This window comes from Rhinoraja longicauda, chromosome 18 (assembly GCF_053455715.1).
Source record: "Rhinoraja longicauda isolate Sanriku21f chromosome 18, sRhiLon1.1, whole genome shotgun sequence".
Taxonomy (NCBI): domain Eukaryota; kingdom Metazoa; phylum Chordata; class Chondrichthyes; order Rajiformes; family Arhynchobatidae; genus Rhinoraja; species Rhinoraja longicauda.
The window spans coordinates 6,421,870-6,439,040 of record NC_135970.1 but is presented as its reverse complement, the minus strand read 5'-3'; the positions used below and the strand labels follow the sequence as shown (position 1 = coordinate 6,439,040).

General features: G+C 48.3%; 2 protein-coding genes across 2 annotated transcripts in view; both read left to right on the top strand.

The window, feature by feature from the left end:
* Positions 1-17,171, top strand: part of LOC144602214 (oxysterols receptor LXR-alpha-like) — a 442,571-nt gene that overhangs the window by 376,940 nt on the left and 48,460 nt on the right. The window lies entirely within an intron of this gene.
* tmem276b (transmembrane protein 276b) overlaps positions 1,576-17,171 on the top strand; it is a 40,683-nt gene continuing 25,087 nt past the window's right edge. Inside the window, exon 1 of the mRNA XM_078415017.1 lies at positions 1,576-2,737. Within this exon, the coding sequence (XP_078271143.1) occupies positions 2,377-2,737 (361 nt within the window). The 5' untranslated portion in view covers positions 1,576-2,376. The remainder of the gene's footprint in view (positions 2,738-17,171) is intronic.

Sequence of the window (17,171 nt, the reverse complement as noted above, 5' to 3'; positions counted from 1 at the left end):
TGGTTAATGAGGCACTCTGAGGGTGATCATACAGATGAAATGGAATGTGTTGCAAATAGTGGAACTGTGAGACATGCTGGCCTGTCAGTGCAGAAAGAAAAACAGAGGTAATGTCACAGAAGAAGGGTCTCGACCCAAAACGTCACCCATTCCTTCTCTCCAGAGATGCTGCCTGTCCCACTAAGTTATTCCAGCATTTTGTGTCACAGATGAATGACTGGCAGCAGAAACGGTCGCCTTGCTTTTTACATTTACATTTGAGTTTGTTTTTGCCCTGGTAACATTGCATACGTCCAGGTCTCATAATTTAGAAACATGAGACATTGCAGAAGGTGGAATCTTGAACCGAAAACAAACTTCTGCAGGTCAGGCAGCATCTGTCAGGGGAAATAGACAGGTAACGCTAAGGATCGGCCCCCTTCTTCAGACGTCGTCTGTTCATTCCCTTCCTGCCCCCCTGAGTTTCTCCAGCACTAAGATTTCTGCCAATATAAAAAAAGGTCGCAAATGGTTTAGTATGCTCCTGTGGATATAACACTGACCATATTGTCAGTGAGCCGAGGTTATAACTTGTGAACTTTGTGCTGCTGTGTTCAGTTCACTAACCCTTGGCCCACACAAACACCGGCGGGGTTACACATGGATTTTGGCTGAGCTATACGAATGTGAGTGACTCTGATAGAGCCATAGAGTGATACAGTGTGGAAACAGGCCCTTCGGCCCAACTTGTCCACACCTGCCAACAATGTCCCAGTTACACTAGTTCCACCTGCCCGCGGTTAGTCCACATTCCTCCAAACCTGTCCTCTCCATGTACCTGTCTAACTGTTCCTTAAATGTCTGGATAGACCCTGCCACAACTACCTCCTCTGGCAGCTTGTTCCAAACACCCACCACCCTTTGTGTGGAAAAAGGTACCCCTCAGATTCCTATTAAATCTTTTCCCCTTCACCATAAACCTATGTCCTCTTGTCCTTGATTCCCCTTCTCTGGGCAAGAGATCTCGATCACTGGGCAAGTGCATCTAATCGATCTATTCCTCTCATGATTTTATACACATCTCTATAAGATCATCCCTCATCCTCTCGCACTCCAAGGAATAAAGTCCCACTCAACCTCTCCCTCTAGCTCAGACCCTGTAGTCCTGGCAACATCCTCATAAAATGCGTTATTGATAAATGACAAATGCATTAGCTTTCAATTGTCACCTGATGGTTTCGGCGCCCCGCTTCTAATAGCTGCATTTGGATCGCATCGTCTTTCATATGGTAGAACAAAATTTAGCCGGCAATATACCAAATGTTCAGAAAATCTTACCAAAATCCGTTACGGAAGTAGACCGTTGCTTTGTCAACTGCTCTGGCCACTGGTTCCACACCTCCGGCATTCGGCAGGGCGGTATTCACCTTGTCTGGGTACATCAGTAGGTCGCACCCTGGGGCCGCGGCCCCACAAATACAACGTGTCTTTGCTGTCATGTGTCGAGGGTTCTGCCCAGCTCCAGGTTCTCCGGCGGCCGCTCACATGTGCTTCCACTGCCGGAGGCTGAGGAGGAGAGACGAGGCGGGATGGCGGATGCTTGAAGCGTGGGGCTGGTAGCAGGGAGGAGGGGGATTATTCTGACTCGGATACTGGGCGGAGCTGTGGTCGGTGAGCGGTGGAGCTGGCGAGTCCATGGGGTGGGCGGTAACCGGGACGGTGTGAGCAGGGCAGTGTTTCCAACATCTACCGCTGCCCCGTTTCCCCTCTTTGTCCCTTCCTCCCTCCCTCCCTCCCTCCCTCCTTCCCTCCCTCCCTCCTTCTGGGCTCAGCGCGACTGTGCTCCTCCCCTGCATGTTGCGGACCAGACCGTGAACCTGTCTTAGCCCGGGCTGGGTTGGGCTTGCATCTGTACCTGCTACCCCGGGCTAGGTTCGGCTCGGTACCTGTTACCACGGGGTTGGCTCCTCCGGGCACCAGCTACCCCGAGCTGAATGAGTCTGGACTGCACTAGGATTGGATCGCTATGTGTTACTCGGGCTAGGGGTGTCTCAGCGTGTGTTAACCCGGGGTAAGGTCGGGGCGGTACCTGCTATCCCGGGCCGGGGCCGGGGCCGGGGCCAGGGCCGGGTCAGGTCGATATTGTCAACCCGGGTTAGGGTCGGGTCGGTACCGTTTACCCCGCTCAGTATCTACTAACACGAGCTGGAATCGGCTGGATTGCTGTTATCCCGGGCTAAGTGGGAAGGACTAGTGCTAGCCCGGGCTGGGTTAGGCCGGGCCGGGCTGGGCTGGGCCGGGCCGAGCTGGGCGTGTGTGCCGCCCGTGGCCGGAGCGGGAGCGGGCTGTGGGAATGGCCGGGCGGTGAGGCGCTGCCCGCCCTGTAGCTGAGTGAAGATGGCGGCGATGAGGCTGCTGACGGGCGCCGGGCTGCTGTTGGCTCTGTGTGCGCTCGGCCTCCTGGCCATGGCCATCTGCACCGACTACTGGTATGAGACGGACGCGCGGCGGCACCGCGACCGCTGCAAGAACTACGCCAACAAGAGGAACGACCCCGGCTTCATCTACACCGCCAGCCACAACCTGCCCCTCCGCCAGGCGCCGCTCATCCTCCCGCACCGCTCCAGGAGGTTCTTCCTGGGCTCCGCCACCGTGGACTCCCACTGCAGCAGGCAGTTCAACTCCACCGTCCTCGGCCTGTGGAGGAAATGCCACCGCCAGGACTTCGACCAGGACACCGAGGAGCTGATCTTCAAGGGTGAGTGGTGCCGGGGCGGCCGCGGACCCGGTGGGATGGGGGCGAGGAGTCTGCAAACTGGGGGCGCCCGGCTGGGGTGGGCTGGGGTGGGATGGGATGGGATGGGCTGGAGTGGGGGCCAGGAGTCTACAAACTGGGGGCGCCCGGCTGGGGTGGGCTGGACTGGGGTGGGATGGGATGGGATGGGATGGGCTGGAGTGGGGGCCAGGAGTCTACAAACTGGGGGCGCCCGGCTGGGGGTTGGGCTGGGGTGGGGTGGGGCCGCGCCCGGGAGTGCTGGTGGAAAGGTCTTGGGCGCTGACCGTGGTGCTGAACCGCCGCGCAACAGGAGAGCGACGGAGCCCGCTTTTGGGATCGGTCTACGGCTCTTACAAAGCAGAGGGATGGATAGATAGAGGGAGGGAGGGATGGGGGAGGGATGAGGGAGGGAGGGATGGATGGATGGAGGGAGGGAGCAAACAGGGGTGATATCTAGGGATGGTGGGGAAAGATTGCTAATCGCCCCTGAAAGATGGGTGCGGGCGGGACTGGCTGGCTGTGGGTCTCGGATGCAGGAACAGGTAAATGTCCGTCCTCTCCCGGTACAGCCCTGCTCGGTGGGGGTAATAATCGTCTGAGGGAGGAAGGAGAGAACAGATGGAGGCCCTGTAACATGGCGAGCACTCCGCTTTCCCACTCCCCGCTTGCTGCAGACCGAAGAAGCTGTATTGTAAATATTGTCGCGAGTGAAGGCCGGCGCTGGGGCAATATGGAGGAGGGTAATGATAGGGTTTGTGCAGTCGCTGCCAGTTCAATGGATTACAGTGCGGAAAATAACCGAAGCGGCAGGAGAGAAACGAGAGGGAAGAGGGTAGGTGGTGTGGCGGGGTAATGAGCGAGCGAAGGGGAAGGGGAAGGTGGCAGGGTGGGATATAGAGGGTGAGGAGACTACAGGTGACGGAGTGGGGAACAGAGGCAAGGAGAGAGAGAGAGCAGGTAACGGTGGAGTATAGGGGAGGGGAGGGGAGAGGGCAGGTAACGGTGGAGTACAGGGAAGGAGAGAGGGGGGTAACGGTAGGATACAGAGGGGAGAGGGCAGGAGGGGTGAAGTATGGAAAGAGGGATATATAGGGTGAGTACTTCACCCCACCTGCCCTCTTCCCTTCCCTCCATATCCCACCGTTCCCTGCCCTCTCCTTTTCCCTCTGTTCCCCACTCCGCCACCTGCAGTCTCCTCACCCTCTATATCCCAAGTGAACGGAGAGAGTGAGTTTACCGGGACACAGAGCAGGAGGGAGGACTGAGTGCGTGTGTGGAGATACAGAGGGAAGAGAGGACAGGGCGCAGGGTTGGGGGAGCATTGATCCAGTAACCACAGTGGACAGGGGAGAGTGAGTGGATGGAGATACAGACATGGGTAGAGTGTAACGAGAGGGGAATGCAAGTGGGGAATACAGAGGGGGAGAGAGTGCAGGGGGTGTGTTTGGGAAATGGAGGGAGAGACTGCGTAGCGGGAGAGCAGGGAATGAGGGGAGAAGGTAGGGAGAGTGTTTGGGACAAAGAGAGCATTGATTATGTCAGAATAGTATAAGATCAGAGGATGAACGAATAGATGTGAATCGAAGTCAAGTCAAGTCAAGTCAATTTTATTTGTATAGCACATTTAAAAACAACCCACGTTGACCAAAGTGCTGCACATTGCAGGATGTAGAGAGAATAGATCATGGAATAGGTGGCTGGGAACAGATGGTGGGATATAAGAGTACAAGTAATAGTCCATTTAGTCTCTTTAGCATCAAGACCATGGCTGATTTTTTACCTCATCTCTTGCTTCCTATCTCTGTACACCTGGTTCCTCGATCCACCTCTGTTTTGAATGGAATCGTTGGCCATCTGAACAGACTTAGCAAGAGCATTAAAAAACAATTTCAGAGTAAAGAAATTTCTCCTCAATTCAGTTGAATAAATGCGTTAACCCTTATTTTGAGACTGTGACCCCCCTCAGTTCTGGACTCTTTAATCAGGAGAAGCATCCTCCTGACATCCAACCTGTGATGCTCTCAAAGTACTTTGTGCATCACAATAAGATCTCTCTCATGCTTTTAAAATCGAGAAAAGAGAGTTCTGGTCTAGTCAATTTCTCCTTGTATGACAGTACAGCTATCCGGGAAACTAGTGAGATGAATCTTCACCATTCTCCCGCCATGCCAAGTATATTCTTTCAGTTAGGAGACCTAAACATAGAAACATAGAAAATAGGTGCAGGAGTAGGCCATTCGGCCCTTTGAGCCTGCACCACCATTCAATATGATCATGGCTGATCATCCAACTCAGTATCCCGTACCTGCCTTCTCTCCATACCCCCTGATCCCTTTCACCACAAGGGCCCCATCTAACTCCCTCTTAAATATAGCCAATGAACTGGCCTCAACTACCTTCTGTGGCAGAGAATTCCACAGATCCACCACTCTCTGTGTAAAAAAAAACGTTCTCATCTCGGTCCTAAAAGACTTCCCCCTTATCCTTAAACTGTGACCCCTTGTTCTGGACTTCCCCAACATCGGGAACAATCTTCCTGCATCTAGCCTGTCCAACCCCTTAAGAATTTTGTAAGTTTCTATAAGATCCCCCCTCAATCTTCTAAATTCCAGCGAGTACAAGCCGAGTCTATCCAGTCTTTCTTCGTATGAAAGACTGTACACAATAGCACAGATGCGGTCTTGCACATGCCCTATATAATTCTGATATCTACAGATGCCTCTATCATTGCTGCACACTGTTTACTCTATGAGCTTCATATGAACAAGAAATTGCCATACACCCTGGTGTATATGACAACAACCTCATCTAAATCTCAATCCAATTAGACTTCATTACACATGCATTCAAATTTAAAAAAATTAAATGCAGATGCTAAAAATCTGAAATAACAACAGAAGATGCTGGAAACACTCGCCATATAATGTTCTGAAAAAGGGTCTTCAACCTTTTATTTTAAGCTTCTTTTATTTCTTGTATAAAATGTTTTACAATAACGGTCACATTTCCATTTATCTTCTGAACTGATGGAACCACCTGTGTGTTAGCATCAACATCTCTTCCTCACATTTTTCCCACGTTATATTCGGCCTGCAATGCTGTTGCCACTGTCAGCTTGTCCATATCTCCTTAAAGTGTTCTCATCCATATTTACAATCCCACTTAATTTTCTGTCAGCAGCAAACCTAGAAATGTTACATTTGGTTCCATTGGCCAAGTTATCAACATAGACTGAAAAGCTGGGATTCAAAGATTGCATTCCTGTGGTTCTTCAATAATTACTGCTGCCCAATCTTTATCCTTTTATGCCAAGCGATTGCTCTTTTAAGTGTTAACTGACTTTCAACTGCAGCTGGGAAATTACTCATAATTCCATGTGTTCTAACTTTGTTTACCAGCCCTGTTTCTTATCAAAAGCCTATTAAAAAAATCTAAGTACATCACATCCATCTACTCCGCTGGAACCATAATAAACGCCAATAGATCATTCAAGTATGATTTCCTTTTTATAAATCCATTTTGACTCTGCTCAGTTATATTTTCCCAATGGCAGTTGTTAGGCTTGCTGCTTTTCCTCTCCCTCCTTTAGAACATAGAAGAGTACTGCAAAGGAACAGGCCATTTGGTCCACAATCTCTGTGCTAATCGCTTTGACTTAACACAATGCCATGTTAAACTAATCTCCTCTGCCTGCACATGATCCATACTTGTCCATCTGTGCCTATCTAAAAGCCTCTTAAATGTCACGATCAGATCTGCCTCTACCATCACCTGCAGCAGGTTCCTTGCATGCACCACTCTCTGTGTAAAGAAAACTTACCTCCCACATCGTCTTTCAAACTTGGCCCTCTCACCCTGAAGCTATGCCCTCTAGTTTTTGATATTTCCACCCTGGGACAAAGGTTTTGTCTACCCTATCAATGCATCTCATAATTAGATATACCTCTATCAGGTCCCCCTCAGTACCCAATTCTTCAGAGAAAACAATGCAAGCTTGTCTAACTTCTCCTTGTATCTGATACCTTCTAATTGAGACAACATTCTGATAAACCTCTTCTATACCTTCTCCAAAGCCTCAATGTCCTTCTTGTGATGGGGTGACCAGAACTGCACATAACACTCCAAATGTAGCCTATTTAAACTCCTAGAAAGCTGCAGCATGACTCTTATACTCAATGCCCGAACCAATGAAGACAAACTTGCCTTCTTTATCACTTTATCCATTTGTATTGCACTTTCAAGAGCTATGAACTTGGACCCCAAAGATCCCTCTGTACATCAATGCTGTTAAAGAACTTGCCATTAATTGTTACTTTCCCCATATGTTCAACCTCAAACTGTCACACCTCACACTTGCTCAGATTAAACTCCATCTGCCATTTCCCCGCCCATATCTGTAGTTGATCTATATCCTGCTGCATACTTTGACAGCCTTCTTCACTGTCTACAACTTTTCAAAACTTACTCACCAACCCATCAACATTTATGTCCAGGTCGTTTATATATATATCACAAGCAGCAGAGATCCCAGCACAGATCCCTGTGGAACGCCACTGGACACAGGCCTCCAGTCCTCCGGCACCTCCCCTGTATTTAATGAACAACATTCTTCCACTACAACCCTTTAGTGTTTTCTGAGTAAGTCAGTTCTGAATCCAAACGACCAAGTCACTGTGGGTCTGATGCATCTTAATCTTCTGGGCCAGCCTGCCATGAAGGATGTTATCAAATGCCTTTACTAAAATCCATTCAACACCCGCTGCCTTATCCTTTTCTGTATAGTGGAGTCACAATTGCTGCCCCCCAACAATCTGCGGAATCTACAGAGAGTTGGAAGATGATACCCAGTGAACTGAGCATCTCCCCCAGGCACCTCCTTCAAACCTCGAGTGTACTGAATCATTTTTAGCTTTTAGGTTATTAAATCTTTTGGTATGTTTAAAATAATAGTCTTCCAGCCTGGAGATAGCCCTTCGGCCCAACTTGCCCACACCGGCCACACGTCCCATCTACACTAGTCCAAGCCTTTTTTACCACCCTTTCTAACTGTGATGCCACTTTCAATGAACTATGTACCAGTACTCCCAGACCCCTCTGCTCTACGACACTCCTCCCAGACCCCTCTGCTCTACGACATTCTCCAGAGTCCTACTGTTCACTGTGTAGGTTCTGCTTATGTTAGTGCGTCCAAAATGCAACACATAGAAACATAGAAAATAGGAGCAGGAGGAGGCCATTCACCCTTCGAGCCAGCACCGCCATTCATTGTGATCATGGCTGATCGTCCACAATCAATAACCCGTGCCTGCCTTCTCCCCATATCCCTTGATTCCACTACCCCCGGAGCTCTATCTAACTCTCTCTTAAATCCATCCAGTGATTTGGCTTCCACTGCCCTCTGTGGCAGAGAATTCCATAAATTTACAATTCTCTGGGTGAAAAGGTTCCTTCTTACCTCAGTTTTAAATGGCCTCCCCTTTATTCTAAGACTGTGGCCCCTGGTTCTGGACTCCCCCAACATTGGGTTAGGGTTAGGGTCACCTCACATTTCTCTGTATTAAATTCCATCAACCATTCTTAAGCCCACCTGCCCAACCGACCAAGATCCTGCTGCAATTTTTGACAACCATCTTCCCTATCTACAATACCACCCACTTTTGTGTCATCTGCAAACTTGCTAACCATGCCATGTACATTCTCATCCAAATCATTGTTATAGATAAACAGCAATTGGCCCAGCACTGAACCCTGAGGCACAACACTAGTCACAGCCCTACAGTCCGAAAAGCAACCTTCCACCCTCTACTTCCTTCCATGAAGCTAATTTTCTATCCATTCAGCTATCTTGAATTCCATGAGATCTAACATTCCAGAGCAACCTAACATGCGGAATCTTTATTGCCGCCATGAAATCCATGTCTACAGCTCCACCTTCATTGTCCTTTTAGGTCACATCTTCAAAACACTCAATCAGATTCATGAGACACAACTGCTCACGTACAAAACCATGCTGACCATCCCTAATCAGCCCATGTCCATCTAAGTGCATGTACTGTATATCCTATCCCTCAGAATACTCTCTAGTAATTTTCTGACCACAGATGTTAAGTTCACTGGCATGTAGTTCCCAGCCTTTTCCCTGCAGCCCTTCTTGAATAGAGGCACAACATTTGCCTCCCTCCAGTCCTCCGGCACCTCCACTGTATTTAATGACGTCTCATAAATCTCAGCCAGGGCTCCTGCAACACCTTCTCCAGCTTCCCACAGTGTCCTCGGATATAAGACGGACGATCTAGGGCGACAGAGGAACTGAAAGAAATGTGCATTAGCATTAGGCGAGAAATAGTATTGGGACTGAAGGCTGATAAATCCCCAGGGCCTGATGGTCTGCATCCCAGTGTACTCAAGGAGGAGGCTCGAGAAATTGTCAATGCATTGGTGATCATTTTCCAATGTTCTATAAATTCAGAATCAGTTCCTGTGGATTGGAGGGTAGCTAATGTTATCCCACTTTTCAAGAAAGGAGCGAGAGAGAAAATGGGGAATTATAGACCAGTTAGCCTGACATCGGTGGCAGGGAAGATGCTGAAGTCAATTATTAAAGAAGTAATAATGGTGCATTTGGATAGCAGTAAAAGGATTGGTCCAAGCCAGCATGGATTTATGAAGGGGAAATCCTGCTTGACTAATCTCCTGGAATTTCTTGAGGATGTGACAAGTAAAATGGATGAAGGAGAGCCAGTGGATGTAATGTATCTAGACTTTCAGAAAGCCTTTGATAAGGTACCACACGGGAGGTTGGTGAGCAAAATTAGAGCACATGGTATTGGGGGTAGGGTATTGACATGGATAGAGAATTGGTTGGCAGACAGGAAGCAAAGAATAGGAATAAACGGGTCCTTTTCAGAATGGCAGGCAGTGGAGAGCCGCAAGGCTCGGTGCTGGGGTCGCAACTATTTACAATATATATTAATGATTGGGATGATGGAATTAAAAGTAACACTAGCAAGTTTGCAGATGACACAAAGCTGAGTGGCAGTGAGAACTGTGAAGAGGATGTTAGGAGGTTGCAGGGTGACTTGGACAGGTTGAGTGAGTGGGCAGATGCAATATAATGTAGATAAATGTGAGGTTATCCACTTTGGCAGCAAAAACAAGGAGGCAGATTATTATCTCAATGGTGTCAGATTAGGTAAAAGGGAAGTGCAATGAGACCTGGATGTCCTTGTACACCATTCACTGAAAGTAAACATGCAGGTACAGCGGGCTGTGAAGAAAGCTAATGGCATGTTAGCCTTCATAACGAGAGGATTTGAGTATAGGAGTAAAGAGGTCCTTCTGCAGTTGTACAGGGCCCTGGTGAGACCACATCTGGAATATTGTGTGCAGTTTTGGTCTCCTAATTTGAGGAAGGACATCCTTGCTATTGAGGTAGTGCAGCGTAGGTTCACAAGGTTAATCCCTGGGCTAGCGGGACTGTCATATGAGGAAAGATTGGAAAGACTGGGCTTGTATTAACTGGAATTTAGGATGAGAGGGAATCTTATAGAAACATATAAAATTATAAAAAGACTGGACAAGCTCGATGCAGGAAAAATGTTCCCAATGTTGGGGGAAGTCCAGAACCAGAGGGCACAGTCTAAGAATAAAGGGGAGACCATTTAAAACTGAGGTGAGAAAAAACTTTTTCAGAGAGTTGTGAATTTGTGGAATTCTCTGCCACAGAAGGCAGTGGAGGCCGATTCACTGGATGGATTTAAAAGAGAGATAGATAGAGCTCTAGGGGCTTGCGAAATCAAGGGATATGGGGAGAAGGCAGGCATAGGTTACTGATTGTGGATGATCAGCCATGATCACAATGAATGGCGGTGCTGGCTCAAAGGGCCTCCTGCTCCTATTTTCTATGTTTCTATGTTTCTATATCTGATCCAGCCCAGGAGATTTGTCTTTCTTCACATGCATCAGGACCATCAGCATATCTGCGACCGTAATACTGGCTGCTCTCAAGACAGTCCAAGTGACTGCCCCAAGTTCCTTCGTCCTCCTGTCTTTCTCCACGGTAACAACAGAGGAGAAATACTCATTGAGGACCTTGCCCATCTCCTGTGGCTCCACACAGAGTTGACCGTTTTAATTTCTGAGGGGTCCAACTCTCTTTCTGGTTACCCTTTTTCCCTTTATGTGCTTATAAAATCTCTTGGGATTTTCCTTAATGCTATCTGCCAGAGCTATGTCCTGTCCCCTTTTTGCTTTTCTGATTTCCTTTGGTAGTTTACTCCTCAGTTCCTGAAACTCCTCTCGGGATGCACTTGATCCCAGCTGCCTAAACCTGTCCCAAGCCTCTTCCTTGTTCTTGACCAAAGCCTCAATTCCCTTCATCGTCCCGACTTCCTTACGTTTTGCCTGCCTTGCCCTTCACTCTAACAGGGATGTGTATGTCCTGAGCTCTTGTCAGCACACTTTTAAAAACATTCCACTTTCCTGACATTCCTTTTCTATCAAATAACCTGCCCTAATCTACTTGAGCGAGTTGCTATCTCAAATCCTCAAAGTTGGCCTTGGCTCAATTTAGCATAATATTAGGGAAAGTTAGGAAAAGGGGATGTACAACGAGATCTGGGTATCCTAGTGCATCAGTCACTGAAAGGAAGCATGCAGGTACAGCAGGCAGTGAAGAAAGCCAATGGAATGTTGGCCTTCATAACAAGAGGAGTTGAGTATAGGAGCAAAGAGGTCCTTCTGCAGTTGTACAGGGCCCTAGTGAGACCGCACCTGGAGTACTGTGTGCAGTTTTGGTCTCCAAATTTGAGGAAGGATATTCTTGCTATTGAGGGCGTGCAGCGAAGATTTACTAGGTTAATTCCCGGAATGGCGGGACTGTCGTAAATTGAAAGACTGAATCGACTTGGCTTGTATACACTGGAATTTAGAAGGATGAGAGGAGATCTTATCGAAACGTATAAGATTATTAAGGGGTTGGACACATTAGAGGCAGGAAACATGTTCCCAATGTTGGGGGAGTCCAGAACCAGGGGCCACAGTTTAAGAATAAGGGGTAGGCCATTTAGAACTGAGAGGAGGAAAACCTTTTTCAGTCAGAGAGTTGTAAATCTGTGGAATTCTCTGCCTCAGAAGGCAGTGGAGGCCAATTCTCTGAATGCATTCAAGAGAGAGCTAGATAGAGCTCTTAAGGATCGTGGAGTCAGGGGGTATGGGGAGAAGGCAGGAACGGGGTACTGATTGAGAATGATCAGCCATGATCACATTGAATGGCGGTGCTGGCTCGAAGGGCCGAATAGCCTCCTCCTGCACCTATTGTCTATTGTCTATGTCCTGGGACTCTTTGTTTATTTTTTCAATTATTTTCTATTGTTTATTATAAAATTATCCCCTCTTTCTGTAAGGGACCCATGTTTGCTTTTCCTTTTTTAAATATATTTAGGGCAACAATTTTATGTTTCTTGCAGATTTACTGACTCTATTTTCACTTTCTCTTTCTTTGTCAATTGTTATACTTGCACTGTGTGTTAGTGAGGTGATCCCAGGAATTAGCCTAACCCTTTAGATTGGCTCCAACTCCAACCCATCACCTCTTATGTAAGGTGTTGGCTTTGGAGACAATCTAAAAGGTTGGACTAATTCCTGGGATGAGTTCCTGTCGAAGGACATGGGACAATCTTATTGAAACATAAAAACTGCTGAGGGAACATGTGAGGGTAGATGTTGGGATGTTCCCACGAGTGGAAGAATTCCAAATGAGGGAATATAATTATAAGATATAGGGGTGGTCATTAAAACTCAAGGTGTGTAGGAACTACTTCTCTGGGATTCTCTGTCCGGGGGGCTGTGCAGGGTCACTGGGGATATATATGTAAGGAGGAGATGGCTACAATTTGGGAAAGTTCAGGAAATTGAATGCCATGGAGAAATAGGAAAGAGGAGGAGTAGAGGCCTTGGTAGATTGGCCTTGATCATATTGTGGAAACAGGCCCTTCGGCCCACTGGGTCCATGCTGACCAGCGATCCCTGCACATTAACACTATCCTAGCGTGGATCCGGTGGGCCGAAGGGCCTGTTTCCACGCTGTATCTCTAAACTAAACTAAACTCCTTGGTTGACTTATCCCTTCCCACCCAAACTGCTCCCTCTCTGGGTACATTCCCCTGCAATTACAGGAGATGTACCACGTGCCGACACTTCTACCCTCAACTCCACACAGGGATTCTCGCAGCCCTTCCAGGTGAGTCAGAGGCTCACGTGCACCTCCTGTAACTTCATCTACTGCATTTAGTGCTCCCAGCTGTCAATCAAGGTTCCCTCCCCCCCCCCCTTACGTCTCCACCCATCACTTGCCGAGCTTTGTTCCTCCCCATCTCTTTTCCAGCTTTCACCCCTTACCATCATCAGGGTTGAAGAAGGGTCCAAACCTGAATTGTCACCTATCCTTGTCCTCCAAAGATGCTGCCTGACCCACTGAGTTACTCCAGCACTTCATCTTTTACTCATTCCAGCATCTGCAGTTCCTTGTGTGTCCTTCTCATCTGACTCGACTGTCAATCTGCCCCTCTTCACCTGTATCCACCTATCACTTGCCCCACCCCTTCACCTCACCTCTTTTTACCACCTATCTCCCCGTTAGTCTGAGGAAGGGTCCAGACCCAAAACATTGTCTGTCCATTTCCCTTCACAGATGCTGCCTGACCTGCTGAGTTCCTCCAGTAGTTTGTTTTTACCAACACACTAGCATATTCCAGGCCCCTGTCCTGCTAAGATAGTGCAGACCCCACCACCCCAGAAACAGTCCCTGTACCTCACGTGTAAAGTCCTGCCTCCTGCACCATCTCTGCAGCCACTGCTTCATTTGTCCGTCTTCCTATTTCTGTATGTGTTGGCACGTGAAACTGTGAGTAATTTGGGCAGCACGGTGGCGTGGCAGTAGAGCTACTGCCTTACAGCCTTACAGCGCTAGGGACCCGGGCTCTATCCTGACTACAGGTGCTTGTCTGTACGGAGTTTGTAAGTTCTCTCCGTGCCTTGCGTGGGATTTCTCTGAGACCTGCGGTTTCCTCCCACACTCCAAAGACGTACAGGTCTGTAGGCTAATTGGCTTGGTATAAAAATGTAAATTGACCCTCGTGTGTGCAGGATGGTGTCCATGTGCGGGGACCACTGGTCAGTGTGGAGACCGGGGGCCAAAGGGCCTGTTTCCGCACTGTATCTCCAAACTATATCTCTTGCTATTGAGGGGGTGCAGCGTAGGTTTACTAGGTTAATTCCCAGAATGGCGGGACTGTCATATGTTGAAAGACTGGAGCGACTAGGTTTGTATACACTGGAATTTAGAAGGATGAGAGGGGATCTTATCGAAACGTATAAGATTATTAAGGGGTTGGACACGTTAGAGGCAGGAAACATGTTCCCAATGTTGGGGGAGTCCAGAACCAGGGGCCACAGTTTAAGAATAAGGGGTAGGCCATTTAGAACAGAGATGAGGAAAAACTTTTTTAGTCAGAGAGTTGTGAATCTGTGGAATTCTCTGCCTCAGAGGGCAGTGGAGGCCAATTCTCTGAATACATTCAAGAGAGATCTAGATACTCTTAAGGATAGCGGAGTCAGGGGGTATGGGGAGAAAGCAGGAACAGGGTACTGATTGAGAATGATCAGCCATGATCACATTGAATGGCGGTGCTGGCTCGAAGGGCCGAATGGCCTACTTCTGCACCTATTGTCTATTGTCTATTGTCTAAACTAGTCCTGAGATAATTTCTTTCGAGATCTTAATAAGCAGCATCTCAAAAGAAGTAATCTGAAGACCTCAAACCTCCTCCTGTTTCTGGTACCAATGTGGAGCAGTCTTTGCCCTCACTCTTCGGGATTCTACAGTGATACCAGGGAGGCATTGTCCCACCCTGGAGTTATAACCACAGCCACAGGAACACAAATCTGCCCCCCTAACTATTGAACGTCCTTTCAATATTGTGCTCTCTTCCTCCTATTCTCCAGTGTGCTGTGTGGCCACTCGTGTAGTCACATCCCTGACTCGTCTGCATTTTCCTGGGAAACCATCCTTCTCACCAACATCCAAAAGTAGAGACCTGATGAGAGAGGTGGGCTCCAGGACCACCTGCCCTGCCCTCCAGATCAGCCCAGTAATCACCCACTCCTCTCTGCCCATGCAAGTCGTGGAGCCTGCGATCTACCTGGTGCCCAGCCACGTGGGTGTACCACCGTGGATGAAGGCCAAGTCTCTGGGACTGCCCTCGCCCCAACGTCCCATATGGCACTCGGTCGAGACTATTCCACATCTCACATTGTGGATTACATCTCACATTGGAATAACACAGACTAGAGATTTAGTGGAAAAAGTTTATTGGCTTTTCTTTTTGCATGTGGCACGAAACTTTCATGCTCATGTTTACTCCCACTCAATATCACTTCACAAGCACCACAGTCTCCACATTACAGAGGAGAGAGACCTGTCATGGGCGGTGGGAAGAGAGAGTGGGTGGGGAAAGATGGCAGGGTGAAAGGGTGGGGGGGGCAGAATGATTGAAATGAGATTGAGCGGGGGGAGGGCAGGACAAGAGTGTAGTGACAGAAGGGGACGGGTGGGGTGACCCGGTGGAGAAGGAGGGGGAACAGTGAGTGGATGGGAATATACAGGTAGATAGCACAGTGTAAAACAGTGGTTTACAGGGAGTACAGAGTGGGTGGAGGGTGGTGGATGGAGATATTGAGATAGAGAGCACAGGTGAGTTGATATTGTAACAGAACGGGGTGAGTGGTTGGCTGCACACAGTGGAGAACACTGTGAGAATGTATAAAGTTAACAGTGAGTTGAGAGAACCCAGGGTTGTGCAGATGGGAGGGAGGGTATGGATGGGTGCCGAGATGGGAGTGTGTGTGGGCTGAAGGTTTGGGGGTCCAGAGAGAAGAGAGTGCAGGATGCATTCACTGGGATACTAGTAGCGGTAAAAGCATGAGATGGGGAATTGGGGATGGAGAGAGTGGAGTGTTTGAGGATGAGGACACAGCAGGGAGATAACACTGTGAGTGGGCGAGGATGGACCTGTGTAGTGTCAATGGTCAGGGATAAGGAGAGGTGGGAGAGGTTTGGGGTCGGAGGGCTGACATGAGGGCCTAGATAGAGTGGATGTGGGGAGGATGTTTCCACTGGTGGGGGAGTGTAGCACCAGAGGTCACAGCCTCAGAATAAATGGACATTAATTTAGGAAGGGGATGAAGAGAAATTTCCTTAGTCAGAGAGTTGTGAATCTGTGGAATTCATTGCCACAGAAGGCTGTGGAGGCCAAGTCAATAAATATTTTAAAGGCAGGCATAGATTCTTGATTACTATGTGTGTCAAGGGTTATGGGGAGAAGGCAGGAGAATGGGGTTGAGGGGGGGGGGGAGATAGATCAGCCATGATTGAATGGGGGAGTAGACTTGATGGGCCAAATGGCCTAATTCTACTCCTATCACTTATGTTATGAGTAGATGCAGCCAGCATTTGATTTTATTTCCATCTGACACAGTTAGTGTCCCCCAGCCTGCTTCACTGGTTCTGTTTTATACATCTCGAGTCCCGCTGGCCTTGCTAATGAATGGGAACACAAGGGGCAAGTGTGCAGATAGATGCCGAGAGGTGGGAGACAGGGCATCGAAGGGGGCAGAGAGGGAAAGGTTTGTAGTGAGATTGTTTAGGTGCTGTGATGAGCTGTGATAGTGCATTGCAGATTGTAAAATGTAGATTGTGGATTGATCAACTGTGCTGAGCATTGCAGTTTGTGTGGTGATTCTGTGTCCCAGAAACATCGTGGAAGCCAGGACTGGTGCAAGCATTCACTCCACTGAGTTCAAGGCAGTTTGTAAGATAGACAATAGACAATAGGTGCAGGAGGAGGCCATTCGGCTCTTCGAGCCAGCACCGCCATTCAATGTGATCATGGCTGATCATTCTCAATCAGTACCCCGTTCCTGCCTTCTCCCCCATACCCCCTGACTCCGCTATCCTTAAGAGCTCTATCTAACTCTCTCTTGAATGAATTCAGAGAATTGGCCTCCATTGCCTTCTAAGGTAGAGAATTCCACAGATTCACAACTCTCTGACTGAAAAGGTTTTTCCTCATCTCAGTTCTAAATGGCCTACCCCTTATTCTTAAACTGTGGCCCCTTGTTCTGGACTCCCCCAACATTGGGAACATGCTTCCTGCCTCTAACGTGTCCAACCCCTTAATAATCTTATACGTTTCGATATAAATAACGATAAATCTCGTTAGTCTTTCTCCCATCTCTTTGCCCACAGAGCTCAACATTACCTACACCAAATATTTACCTGAATCTCTTCTGAGTTTTGTGTGGGATCTGTTTCCCCCACGCATGGAGTTCTTCACCCGCTTCCCCACACTCACAGCAG